Below are 14,777 nucleotides of genomic sequence, written 5' to 3' on the forward strand. Positions count from 1 at the left end.
ACCTATGTTAAATTTATTCAAGTGTTTAAATAAATTGTCTGAGCTAAGATCTTTCATGGCTAATATTATTTTTACTAGATTTCACTTCCTAACTAAGTTTTTCTCATAATTTTTTTTTAAAGTGGGGTTTTATACTAGTGCAAAGTTTTAAACTAAGATATTCAAATTATGCAAATTGAGTCTCAAGTTTCGTACAAACCATTTTTTTAATAGGGATATGCTTAAAGAAAAAGCATGCTTAGTTTTTGAAATCAAATACCAAATGGTTGATTTTTTAAATTTAATAATATATCTTATTGAGCATGTTTGATTTCTATCATTTTCAATTATTTTTCTACCTCCTATCTCATCATTTTTTTTCTATCATAATTAGTTTTTTTTTTATCAGATAAGAAGAAGGTTGACACAAAGACTTTAGAAAATTGTATGTTTTTTTACTGTTATGATAGTTAATTCATCTAATTCAATTTATCTCGTAAAAAAATCTTAAACTAATAAATTCCAAATCTTTATAATTGAAGTAACCAAAACAAATTTATGGGTTTAACATTATATTTTTTCAACAATGATTCTATTATTCTCTAACTTATTTTGTCAACTTAATTATTAGAGATTAACTTGCACTACTACAAGAAAATCAGTAAGAAAATCAGTAAGTAATAACCATGTTTAGAGATTAAAAAATTAGATACCAATTTATTAGTCATTATATTAATTAAATTATATACCAATTTAGAGACTAAAAAATTATTAGTATTTGACGTGGTTTATATTATTAATATAAATTATTTTTAAATTGATATCTAATTTAGTTTAAATTAGTTCCTACTTAGTCTCTAAAAGACCGCGACATAATTTAGAACATAAGTAGTTAATAACTAAATCTTTGTATCTAATAGTTAGATACCAATTTAAAAATTATTTTATAAATTTTTATTGATAATAAAGATTACTTTAGATATCAATAATTTTTTAATTTATGAATAATTTTTAATTTAGTCAATATAATAACTAATCATTATAGTCTCTAAAATTATTTTTTATTTAATAATTTTTTTTAGTATTATAATTATAAGAAAAAAAAAATGACAGTATGATGCAACTTCTTTCAAGAATTTTTTTCATAAAATTTTTCCAACCTTAACGAAATTATTTTATTTTATTTAGTATTTACAACCATTACAAGTATTTGTATTTCCTAACTTATTATTACACAATAACCTTTTAAACTCTCAATTGTTGGTTTTGTTAGTTCTCACCATCATTTTAGATTTAATGTATTGTGTTTCATAACATATTTTACTGGGTTCAGTGTTTTTTTTTGTTACTTTTCTATTAATTTGAGCTTAGATCTGGTAATGATTTTCTATTTTTTTTTCCTTTTCAGTTTATTGAGTATTTTTGGTTTGAGGTGTACTTTTGTGATGATTGGTTTGGCTTTGGATCAGATTGAAGAGATTTGAACCAAAAAAGATAACTTTGGAAGTAATCTGAAAACATTTTGTGTGCTTGACAATTCTTATGGACTTTGGACATCTCCTATAATAAATGTGACATGACATTATGAAGTAAATTTAAAATTAATTATATTTAAAACATACTTAGAGAAAAAAAATTCCATAAAAATAGTTAAGGAGATATTTCAAACAGAATTAACTAAGAACAAAGTTTTTATATACTGTATTCTGTGAAAATTATGAATTATAAGTCTTTTTTAGTGATTTACTAATATGAATGAACTTAATTGAGTGAGAGATAGTTCGAGAATTTAAATATGAATTTAAATGCCATATCGGATAGAGATAAAAAAAAAAAGTATAAAAAAAATTTCAAAATTTATTATCTTAATGCTATGCAATATTTTATATAAATTTAATTCCTATTTCATTGTTATTGAATTTTGTCACAAATCTCATTAAAAATCCCATCACATTTTAAATTCACTTATCTGAATTTTTTAAATATTTTTAAAATAATATAAAAATTATTTATCATAAAATTCATTTAATATTTTGTTTAAGTAACTAGAAGAATTTTATTTTGTCACGGTTTCAGATAGTTAATTAAGATTTCTCAAGTAATTAGAATCAAAATTCATTCAATTTCTTAAGTAAAGTATTAATGTTTTATTTATTGTTTAAAAAAAACATTAATTATTTATAATGTTTTTTACAACAAATATTATAAGCATGAATTTAAAATCAGGTAGTTTGGTTTTTATTGTGGAACCATTCTTGTGCATGGCTTGGTGTGCAAAAACGTTCCATTGTTAAATTTTTACCATATTAGGATGAGCAGTGCACCTGTTTCGGTGAATGAGGTTTGAGGAGTTATTTGGATCGCAGTAGTCAACAAGTTTGAAAGCATAGAAACCGAGTAATTTTAAAAGGAGAATAATTGATGTACTAACAAATTTTGCTTTTGTTCAATTAAAGAGATTTGGTCATGGGTTACATCTAAGTCACAGTTTGCACATTTTTCCTTTTCTAATTGGTGCATAGGTTTGTTGGTTTGTATGAGGTTTTATGACATATTCATTTAAGTTGTATGATTGTTTGCCCCATATGTCTTCTCTGGATTAGATATGAGAGTTCTGTATAGGCTGACTTAAAAATAAGTCTAATTAAGGTTATGATTGAGTTTCATGTATAAAGGTTAGATCACTCCTAAAATAATTCATATTTATTATTTTTTATTACCGATAAAAAAAACAGTTTCACATAGTTAATTAATATTTCTTAAATAATTAGAATCAAAATTCATTCAATTTCTTAAGTAAAGTATTAATGTAATTCATTCAATTTTAAGTAAAGTATTAATGTAATTCATTCAATTTTAAGTAAAGTATTAATGTAATTCATTGAATTTCTTAAATAAAGTATTAATGTTTTATTTATTGTTTTAAAAAAACATTAATTGTTTATAAATTTTTTTACAACAGATATTATAAGCATGAATTTAAAACCAGTTAGTTTGGTTTTTTTCCTTTTTTTTGTTGTTGTCGATTACGTTGTTTGAAGCCGATAAATCAGCGGCTTGAGTGGTATGAGAATTTGAACACTTTTATATTTTTTGTCTTATATAAATATAATTTTTTTTTACTCATCATTATTTATTATTTATTTACTTACCAAGAAAATTAATAATAAAAAGTCCAAAGCACATGAGTCAAAAGAAGTCACAATCCCAAATTGTTTAGTAGAATATATTTTTCAAAAATTTGATTTTTCCATTCCAAAATTTTCCACAATCTATCTCTTTCACTCTCTCTTCACCTTTTGCACAGAACAACTCTCTCTCTCACACACTCTCTCTCTCTCTCTCACACACACTGTAATTTTCTTCCACCACCCTCATTGTCATTCAGACTTGTGTCCCTAATGTAAATATCATTTTCCAACCTTTTCAAAATATCTTCTTAAACCTCAAATGCTATTATTATTATTATTATTATTCACTCTTCACTTCTTCATTCTTTCAACCTCAGCCCCTACTCACCAGCCTTCCCTAATTTTCCCAAATTTCCATTCTTTTTCCCTTTCCATGAGTTGATGCATATTTTCCAAGCTAATTCAGCTTGAAATAGCTGGTGGGGTTTTTGAATCCGTCGATATAACTTTGTTTTTCTTTTTTCTGGTTGGAGATTCAGGAACTGGGTGTGAGGTAATATATATGCTAGATCTTCATTTCCTGTTTTTGCTTCATGGGGTGTTTGTTTTCGGGGGGCATTGGGGGTGCTTTGTTGTTTGGTGGCTTGGAAAGTTTATTCCTTTGAAGGTGTTAGCTTGCTTGATGAATTCCTGTGTTTCTTCAACTTCAGTTCTCAACATCTCATTGACAATTGAGATCTGGTTTGTTCCAAATTTGTTCATCAATTCCTGTTTTCTAAGATTTGAAAAATACTGTTTTTTTTTTTGTTTGTTCTACCATTTTATTTAATTGTAGGAGCTTAGAATTCATTGATGGAAGACATTGGTTCACGACTACCATTTTTTTCTGAAATAATTGCATTCTCCTCTTCCCTGTTCTCGTGTTTTCTAAAATTGAAGATTAATTACTGCTTAATCCTTGGAGAACCCGAACCGACTTTGATTTTTTTTTTTCTGGATTAAGAAATTTGCAATTCAACTTATATACCGTGGCTGCTCATCTGATTTATTCTTTCACAAGGAATGGTGAAATTGCTAAGTTTACTGAAAAGATAAAAACTAAGGAAATTGTGACTTTTTGCGGCATCTCAGACTGGGAGCACTAATTTGCTTAATGTCTACTTTAGTCTAGTAATAAATGCAATTGTCATCCTTCCTTTCTGGGAATTTTTTTAATTGCACAGTTAATGGACATTATTTTCTTTTTAAAGTTTTTTAACAGTACAGGCAAGTGCAACTACATTTTCTTTGCTATATGAGGTTCTCTCTGATGTAGACCATTTTATTTCTTATATTTGTTTAAAGGTATTTTTTGATATTGGATTTCTTTATGGATGGTTTTTGACTCAAATAACCATATGCTTATTTAAGTGGTATGGTTTACCATTCTCTCATTACTCCTCTTGTTTCATATGAAGACTGCTTCAACTTGAGGGTGTCATTGACATGAATGCAAACAATCTTGAATTCGAAGACTGTTAGTGATTACTTAAATCCCTGAAAGATATGCAGTCAGCCTTCTGTTGAAATGAAGAACTTGCAGGTTCCCCTGTTGTATGCTTTTTATCTTGGTAGTAGGTGCATAGTTTGCAATATCCACCATCGCTATGATTAATTTTATGGATCTAATACAGTTGGCCTTATTGGCTGTCAACATTGAGAATATATATGCATGATATTATTCCTTTTAAAATCTATTTACAGCCAACCATTTGATGCATGCTGTGCTGTTTTCTAAGAGAAAGACAAACTTACCCTTATGAAACTACTTAATTCAATCGATATAAGCATATATTTTCCCGTATTAGCTGAGTCTGAAACATCATTAATGAAAACATCACTGTGGTTTGATATATCTTAGTTCACCCATCTATCATAGTTGAAGAATTGAAAAGTTTATAATTTACAAGCTTTAACAAATAATTTTAGTCCAATTTCTTATCAGTGGTAGTTCTGTTATTACTAGAGTACATTTATTATGTATGTCACTCATTGCTAATAGAGTTTATCTGTAACTTTTTCTTAATTCCTCCTGTATAATCTTTTTGTAGTTTTTGGTGTTTGTAACTTGGTTTGAATGGAGATTGAATGATTTTGTCTGTGTTTATATGACATTGTTAATTTGGTTGTTTTGGTGGAAAACTCTGATATGATGTGCACCAACAAGGGTGTTGATATGACGAGGAAAAAATAATGTTCGGTTAGTGTAATGAATTGCACAGTAATGCAGCTAGATAATGGTTTGTGTTTTTAAAATTGAAGAAATGGAGCTTTAGTATGGTGGTTTGTTATCTCATCTGTCATTGGTGTAGCCAGCATAAGTAATAAATAAGTTAACAGGTGTTGTAGTTGCTCTGAATCTAATTGTTATACAACAGGAAATTCACTGGATAATTATGGAATGAAGGTCTATTACTTAAAGGCAATGATATAATGTTTTTCTCAAAATTGAACATGAGGGAGGTTAATGAGAGGCAAAATTCAGCATTTTCCAAAAAAATACTAAAATGTTCCTTGCCATTTCCAGGTGTCTAGTTTGTTGAATGCTTCTATAAGCAAACTAATTTATACATATTTAATGTTCGAAATATTAATGAGCTACATGCGTGCTGTATTCATTGTTACAGAATGATTTCTGGCATTTTACATGGATATGTCTAATCCTCTAGATTTCCTTCATAACTCCTGTAGCTGCTTACATTTGTTGTAGTTACAATAAGCTAATCTTTTATGGATTTGCAGAGCTCAGAAGAATTACAGTCATCAACTCAAGCTTATCATGAGCCCAAGAGTGAACAACCAAACAATCATACAACTGATGCTCCTGTCACAGACACAGGCTCAGCTTCTGCTACAAGTAATGACAGTAAAAAAGTTTCACGGCAGGATATTGAGTTTGTAAGGATATATGTTCTTTGCTGAACATTTGATTAGTTTTCTGTTATTTCCCACTTTTCCACTTGCTTCCTATATCTCATGGATTGAATTTTATGAGGATAATTTGCGGAAGTTTAGCTGAACTAATCTGTTTATTTTTCTCCTTTTGGATTAAATATTCAATCAGGTCCAGAATTTAATAGAAAGATGCCTACAGTTATATATGAATAAAGATGAAGTGGTTAAAACACTTCTGACTCGGGCAAAGATAGATCCTGGATTCACTACCCTTGGTAGGCATCTTAAGCTCTCCGTCATGCCATTTATGTTTTGCATTGTAAATTGTAATCAATAATATATCTATAGAATTCATTTTTACTTGTTCATGTTCTGGAAATTGTATATGCTGTTTGTAGTAAACGTTTGAAATGATATTGATTTGTAAATTGTAATGATTTTCCAAGTTTTATTTAGTCTAATTTGTTATCTGATTCATGTGTTAGATTACATGGAAATTAACATAATTTTAAAGTTGACACATCTTGTGTATATAAAAAATATGAAACTACTTGCCTTCTTGAATTTTTTCCATGCCTTATAAAGTAGATGCAGACTCATGTCCCATTGCTTTGTAATTGGTCCTTTTCAATTCAGTATGGCAGAAGTTGGAGGAAGAGAACGCTGATTTCTTCAGGGCCTACTATATCAGGCTAAAATTGAAAAAGCAAATTCTTTTATTCAATCATTTGCTTGAGCATCAGTATCATCTCATGAAGTGTCCCATGCCTGCGAAGGTTCCATTGGCTCCAATACAGAACGGAATCCATCCAATGCCTGGTACATTCTTTCTTGCCCTCTCTTCGTGTGCGTAAGTGTGCCAGTGTGTGTTAAACACAAAAATCTGCACATCTTTGCTTGGCTAAAAGTAAACCGTGAGATGATTTGAGTGATGACACTTATGTGTCACTTCTCATGTTATGCAATCTCATTCTTACTGCACTCTAAACTTCATGTCCAACAACAGGGAACATATTGTGTCTTGTTGAAAAGGTCTAAAGTGATACTTCATTTTGTGAAAATTAAAAAGTAGTAAGATTCTCTGAAGTTTCTTGAAAGCATAGAGGCTTTGCTGTGTCATTGCTGTGAAAACTTAATTATATTATTAATTGAAGAGAATTAATCAATAATTAAATACATTTTCCTGGTATTAACTATGGTGCTGCCTGATTTCTTGGCATATGTTAATGTTTAGATTTAATAAAAAATTTGGTTAGTTAAGAAGTTTGGATTCTTGAAAAGTGGTCAGTTATTAGTGCTATTACGAGATTTCTTGGAAACTTTTATCTTCTTAGTTCTGAAGTACAAAAATTGGAAACTTCAGTATTTTCTTGTTAGTCTATTCATTTCTGGCTTTGTATTACCCTAAGATCTAAGTTGAGGAAACCTTTTATATATTTCTTGGTTGTTATTTTTATGAACACTGGGGATTTTTTGCTATATTATTGGGGCATATAAATGTTTAGTTGGCCTGCAGGTATGAGTCATTTGCATAATCTGTGTTTCTTTCTGTTTACATTTCAGCCTAAAAAGATGGGTTAGATTATAAATGCACAAGTCACTTTGCTTTACTTTTTTTCATTTCCCTGCATTATTCTTTAACGCCATTTGTTTGCAGTGCAGTCAACAACCTACCTATGGGATACCCAGTGCTACAACAGCCTCCCATGCAAGCAACAGGTCAACCTCATCATCTTGATTCCATGGGTTGTGGTTTATCAAGTTGTCATGTAGTTAATGGAGTCCCTGCCCCAGGCAACTTTCACCCCATTCGAATGAACTCTGGGAATGAGTGAGAACTTATCCTACTACACATAATTCCTTTATGCGGCTTCTATAGAGGACACTATTACAATTTTGATTGATTGTATATGGTCTCTAATTGTTATCTTTTGTAGTTAAGTTGTCTGAAATGTGTAAATGTGTGTTTTGTGGTTAAGTGGTAATTGATTTCATCATTAACTGTTCAGTTGTATGACTGATAATGTATTTCTAACTGTTAGTTAAAAGGATCCTTTGTCATGTAGGTAGGCATTTTAATTTTTAATGAGCTGGTTTACCATGCAACATCTAGTAATTTATTTTACATGTAACTGTGTGCCATTGGTGTTTTTCTGCATCATGCCCATTTTTATTCCCAGATTGTTGTGGCTTTCGTGTGCGTACATATTCATCATTAATTTGAAGTGGAGGGAGGACCTTCCTCTTTTTATATTAAAAGTAATATGCTTTGCCTTTGTCCTTGTTGAAGTATGGTGATGGACCACAACGCTCCTGATATGGCTCCTGTTATTCAACCAAATGGTACAATGTCATCCGTCTCAGAAATGCCAGTAAGTCCGACATCAGTTGCATCGAGTGGCCATTTCCCCTTCACTGCATCAGAAATATCAGGAATGGGTGCAGATGCATCAGCTCTTGATACAGCATTTACATCTGATGTGGCAAGTTCAGTAGGATTACAGCTTGCGCCAGATGGTGGCAATGGAATTTCCAGATCACTGGATCAAATTCAATGGAATTTTAGTCTATCAGATCTAACGGCAGATTTACCAAACTTGGGAGGTAATTTCTTATGTAACTCTTTGATTTGCTTTCAGATATCCACTTAAAAGTGGAGTTGTTTGAGATATACTGCATATGTTGAGCTTGTGATCTGTTATGTCATTCGTCTACCCAAAGTAATCTGAATATTTAAGAAGAAAAAGATGAATCTGTTGGACTCAGTAATAACAAAAAAGAACCAGGTTTACCATCAATATTTAGTTTCTAGTAAAATTGGACTTTATTGGTTTTTTCTTTATTTATGAAGATCTGTTATTATTTTAATGTTTTTATTATAAGTTATCTGATGTAGGTTTTGATGTCTCAAGCGCTATTGGTTCCACATAAATAACTGATAATCATATTAGAAATCAATGAATGCAGTCAAGGATTATACTCAAGATTTTCAAGTATATGTTCAACCACTGTTGGTGTCTTCTTGATTTTACTGTCTTGAGTTCTTTGCAGATCTAGGAGCTCTGGGAAACTATCCTGGTTCACCATTTTTGCCATCCGATTCAGATATTTTGCTCGAATCACCTGATCAACAGGATATAGGTAATGTTCAATGGTGTATATATATATGTGTAGTGGCCCAACAATATTTTGTTGACATAGGATCTAAGTTCTAGACCAACAGTCTGCCAATGACGCTCTAGAGTAATGACAGGGTTTCCATCAGTGTGAAAATGGGGTTTTGTTCTTGTGAAATACATAAAAAGAAAAGGTTAAACTAATCTATTATACCTGGAGTTTAGATAAGGTAATTAGGTTCCAAATTCCAATACTTAAAAACAAAATTTTAGTTGGATTTCTATAGTTCTGCAATGGTAGGTGGATTCAGGGAACTTAACATAATTTTCTTGTTTTCCACTCTACAAAACTAGAGACCAAAGTATAAATAAGAAATATATGAACATATATAAAAATTTAGTAAGTAGGGGACTGCAAGGGAAAATAAATATCAAAACTACAAAGTGGACATTTGAATGAAATCTAAATTTCATGAAATAAATGAACTAGTAGTGCACCTTATACCATAGAAGATAAAGTCTATCTGGAAATTTCTGCTATTGCTTTTCAGTTCTTATTTTGAAAATCTTGACAAAGATACATTTGTTTATGTTTCAGTTGATGACTTCTTTGTTAATTCTGAGCCCCCATGCTCTCAATCAGATGAGGATAAATCTTGAGGTGCGGCACATGTTTCACATTAATTGTTAGATTAGGGAAATTTAGGATTAATAAATGTCATCTAGTTTACATGGCATACAGATTTACTGTTACCTAAGTGTAGGCAGCCTGATCTTTATCATCAGGATGAAAATAGAATGTCAATTGTTCCCTGTAGTACCAAACTAGCAATCTTTTGCATTCTTTTCAGAAATCTGTTATCAGGAAGAGTTGGGACAGTGTTTAGGATGTGTAATTGATTTGATGCATCTGGATATATATATCTATAATATTGTTTGGATCCTTCCAGTCCAAAGTTTGTTGGTATATCTACCTCACAGAATTTCAATGCAATATTTATGTCCTTGACACTCCAATGGTGTCAGATTATTTGTTGTAGCATCATAACAAGATTACCAGTTCTTCTAGTAACAACATGGTTTAATGTCCTTTTTAGCTTTTCATTTAGAATGAGTGTAGTGGTTGAACATGTACTATTGTTGAAGCACTAATCACTGCATTGTCTGTGGTTGTTGCTTTAAGATTACTCAAATGTCCTTCTACACAATTAAAAACTAGCCATTTTTCTTGGTGGAAGTCTTTGCCCTCAATTTGTTACCCTTTTCTTTTAATCATTGGCTGGTTTTATATACTTATTTTTACTGAGTGAGACTAAGTTTGTTCAGATACATTCACACTGCTCGGTTTAGCAATGACTTTTTTAACTGAATCAAACCTCTGATTTTGCTAATGCCCTTCAAGTGATTCTCAAGAAAAATAACATGCTTAACTTTGTTTTATGCATGGTTTCACAAATACCATTTCTGTAATTAAATAAAGATGTGTCTTTCTATAGAAAGTTTTGGCTTTTAAACGTAAGTGGTTTACTTTACATCCGTTGTTACCGTTTTGGGAATTTTTATTTATTTATTATGGATTTTGTCAAAAGTGGTTTACTTTAAATGAAGTAATGTCAGATACACATGATTTTTGTTTTGTGTGTTGTCAAAAGTGAAGTTGTTCTTGTTCCAAGATTTTAGTTCAATGTTTTTGTGTAGAAGTTGTTTGGAGGTTGGATGATTTTGTTTAAGCATGTGATTACCTATTCTCAATCTATTTTTTCTATCAAAAGTTATGATTACTTTTAAGTTTTCTACTAATAATTTTTTATAACTCAAAAATCTATTACTATTATATCAAATATTAAATGAAGTTATCACAAAAATATTTGGATAAAAATAATTTTTACTTATTTTTTATGAATTTTATAGGATTGGTTCAATTGATCTTCTTATTTCTTTATTCTTAGAAGTATATTTTGGAAAACTCTTTCAAAAATACATGAAATATCGAAAAACTTGTTTTAGAAAACTCATTTTGAAAATATATATTCTATAAAATGTTATATATATATATATTCTAAAAATCTTTTATGATTTTTTTTTGGAATGTATGTCATGGATTTCACATCTTGTAAAATTTCCGAAACAGTCAATCCAGAAGTCCCTTTAAGGAAAAGTAAAATGGTCTTTTTGAAAGCTTTGGGGTGCAGGTTCAAATTGGGGGATGCAGAAAGCAATTCCCTATTCTAAAGTAAGGATAAATCTTCTGCTGGCTCAAAGTGGTCCTATATTCTTGACTTACCTCTAACACTTTGTTTATTTGATGCCAAAGAATCACAAAAGTGGAAGAACAGAAAAAAATAAATAAAGAAAAAAAAGAAATTTTATTTTCTTACCATAAAACAGTCTACTACTTTTTCCAGTATAAAATGTGGAAGAGTCTTCAAATTGAACTATGTAGGTAACTATTTCAAGAATAAATAATTTAAATAAAGTTAAAATTACATTCAAAATAAAAAAAAACTTTAAAGCATAAACTTTGTAGATCCTTTTTCTCTACATATAACTTCTTCGTTTTTATTTTATCTGTGTTCTTACAATTTATTCGAGATTGAATATCTTTTATCGAATTACTCATGTCTTCTCTTCAATCCCGATTGCTCTTCTTGGATGTCCGAGAGGATGGGGTACCTGCAAAAATACTATGATGTTCAAGTTAGATGAGGTCAATGTAGGTGATCTAGTTCAGGATTTAGAATAACATTACCTTTTACCATGTGGATCCCCTCTTATTTATATTGTTCTAATGGGTCTTATCCTATCAGAATAACTAAGACAAACCCAATGAACGTTTAATCACGCTTTACTACTCTTAATCGAGATTAATGTTCTTAACTTGTGACGTGACGTGAACATTCCTTTTTACCAAAAGACCGGTAGACCGTCTGGGTAACCGGCCATACAGACTTTCAGTTTTCGCCGAATGGAGACTTTGTTGTTGAGAAACACTGAAGAATTTCAGTGAACCGATTTACCTATTGAACCGTGAAAACCAAACATTTGACTCCAGCTGATCTTTAGTATAACAATACGACTTTACATTTTCATTTAATTGAATAAGTATTTTTTATGCAAAGTTTAAACTATTTTTATTTGGTTTAAAAAAAAAAAGTTAGTGTGGATTCCACAATAATGTACTGAGTCAACAAAATAATATACTGTATACATAACGTTGTGGGTTGCTTCTTTGGTGTTTAAAGCTTTTCAGAAGTCATTATCAATTTATCACGTTTGATAATGGGAAGCCTTTCACAAATTATAATCAAATAGTTATGTTTGATTTATTATACTTAATTTAAAATTAATATTAAAGCCAAAAAGTAGCAAGTTTACTTTTTAGTGAAACAAGAAAAGATGGTTATAAGTTACATTAATTATTTTGTGAGGAAAGTTTAATAAGTCAAATAAAAGTATTAAGCTCTTAATTAGAAAACATGATGTTCTAGATGTAAGACATTTCTAATAAAGTCATACAAATCAATAAAAATAATTAATTTAGTTGAACTTTTAACAAAATATAACTAATATATGAAATTAACCTTCATTATTAGTGATCTTTCTAAAAAATATTCTCATTATTCATTATTATTAATACAAAATATAAATACTCGTGATATTTAATATTTAATAGAGGACAGATAATGAAAAGAAAATCTAAAGTTGTATAAAAATACCTTATTAAAAAGATTATGAATTTATTTTGAAATGTATCATTTAATAACAGAGGAAACATAACCTTTTATGTAAGGGTAAGTGTTTATGTCCAACACATAAATACATATACATATTATTAAGGGTGTTATACATGATTTGTTTCAATATACTAAGAAATATAATGCCACTTTTAATATATAGTAATTTATAACTTTTAAGGGTATGATTATCTCTCTTTTTTTATACCAACTAAATAAAGAAATAATCTTATTTTTCTCCACTTTCATTCATATCAAACTAGTTAAACTTATACTCATTTTAAAAAAAAATATTAAAATTCTTTCTTTCTCTTTATTTCTTATACAAGTCAAATAGAGTGCAACGATTCTCATAATCGAGTAATACTATACTCACAATAAGATTTCTATAACACTTTTTCTCTTTAATTTTTCATCATCACATTGTTGATTTAATTTTACATTGTTTTAATTTCTATCTCCCTTAAATTACTAGAAATGTTGTAAAGAAAAAAGGGTTGGTGTATAATTATACTTTTGAAAAAACCTTTTATACTAGTTTCTTTCCTTCACCATTGGTTCCTATTATCATATTTATCCAAAGGTGATATTCCTTTAAAGTGAATGTATAATATAATGTAAAATTCAAGAAGATTCTTGACTTGGAACAAAATAAAAGAAAGAACAATAAAAACAGTTTTAATGCATTTTTGAAAATAAATGATAAAAAAGAGAAATTGCTATGGATAGGAAATAATTTTGTATAAGAAATCGAAAATGTTATTAATGATTAAGAACATTATTTTTTTTTTCATTTTCAATTTTTGGGTATTAGGGCAAAATAAACTCTAACACCAAATTATAAATAAGAAAATTATATATAGAAAAAAATTCAAAGCAATGTTAGAGTTAATTTTATTTGCATGAAAATCTACATTATTCATGAAGGTCCATTTGTAATGTTTTTATAATTTTTTTTTGTAGTTTTTCTCAAAAATATTTTTGTGTCAATTTTGAAGATGATGAGAAACAATCCAAATCTTATCTATAATTCAAACTAAGCTTAAGATTGTCTTCCTATTTTTTTTTTCTAGTTGGCTAACTAATTTACAGGTGACAAAATACAAGTATAATAGTTATCAATGATGATGATAATGTATGAATTATATATATTAGAGTTAAATATGTTTTTTATTCTTATATAATAATGTAAAATTATTTTTTGTCTCTAATTCAAATTTTAGACTTCTTCGATGCTTGTAATAAGAAAATTATTGAAATAAGTTTGTATCAATGTTTTGTTACGTAACAAACAAATTTTCAACGTGTTAGCGATGAGTCAACATGAAATATTTTAACATTATAATAATTCACACTAGAGATCTCATGTAAAAAAAATCTAAAATGACAAATTTCAATAGTTTCCTTATTACAAGTATATAAGATATCTAAAGTTTAGAATAAAAACGAAAAATATATTTAACCTAAATATTTTTTTTTTTTTGAAAAGAATGTAGAAATTCCTTAAACACATTGTTGTTTTATTCTTCTAACCTTCATTTGAGTTCATTGAAACTCAATGCCATACTAATTTATACTTGTAAGCCTTTTTGCATTATAATTAATGGATTTGTTATTTTATTTCCATTATTTTCAACTTCATTATTTAATATAGGATTTCTGTTTGAGGCTCTATATACCATCTTTAGATCAACTATTATAAACAGACAATTTTGCCTTCAATTTATTCCATCTATAACTCCTTTCTCGAGACTTAATTTTCTTGATAGATAACATTTTTTTTTCAATAATTTACCTAAATAAATATTTTTTATATTAATTTTATCTCATTCAAACACAATATATATATATATATATATATATATATATATATATATATATAT

At 28.8% G+C, this 14,777-nt stretch overlaps 1 protein-coding gene across 5 annotated transcripts; it reads left to right on the forward strand.

Annotated features, from left to right (window-relative positions):
• The first annotated feature begins 3,200 nt into the window (after positions 1-3,200).
• LOC137818275 (helicase with zinc finger protein) lies at positions 3,201-10,127 on the forward strand. Of its 5 annotated transcripts, none has more exons than XM_090296312.1 (9): positions 3,201-3,851; positions 4,568-4,692; positions 5,892-6,047; positions 6,214-6,319; positions 6,681-6,863; positions 7,702-7,875; positions 8,335-8,648; positions 9,096-9,185; positions 9,759-10,127. In XM_090296312.1, the coding sequence occupies exons 6-9, from the start codon at positions 7,721-7,723 to the stop codon at positions 9,818-9,820; spliced, it is 621 nt and encodes a 206-aa protein (XP_090152438.1). In that variant the 5' UTR covers positions 3,201-3,851; positions 4,568-4,692; positions 5,892-6,047; positions 6,214-6,319; positions 6,681-6,863; positions 7,702-7,720; the 3' UTR covers positions 9,821-10,127. The 5 variants fall into 5 exon arrangements, with proteins under 5 accessions (XP_090152438.1, XP_068477691.1, XP_090152437.1 ...); XM_068621590.2 differs by having other exon boundaries at positions 3,201-3,663; positions 7,707-7,875; XM_090296311.1 differs by having other exon boundaries at positions 3,223-3,663.
• The last annotated feature ends 4,650 nt before the right edge of the window (positions 10,128-14,777 follow it).

Source organism: Phaseolus vulgaris, chromosome 10 (assembly GCF_051622355.1).
Source record: "Phaseolus vulgaris cultivar YP4 chromosome 10, ASM5162235v1, whole genome shotgun sequence".
Classification (NCBI taxonomy): domain Eukaryota; kingdom Viridiplantae; phylum Streptophyta; class Magnoliopsida; order Fabales; family Fabaceae; genus Phaseolus; species Phaseolus vulgaris.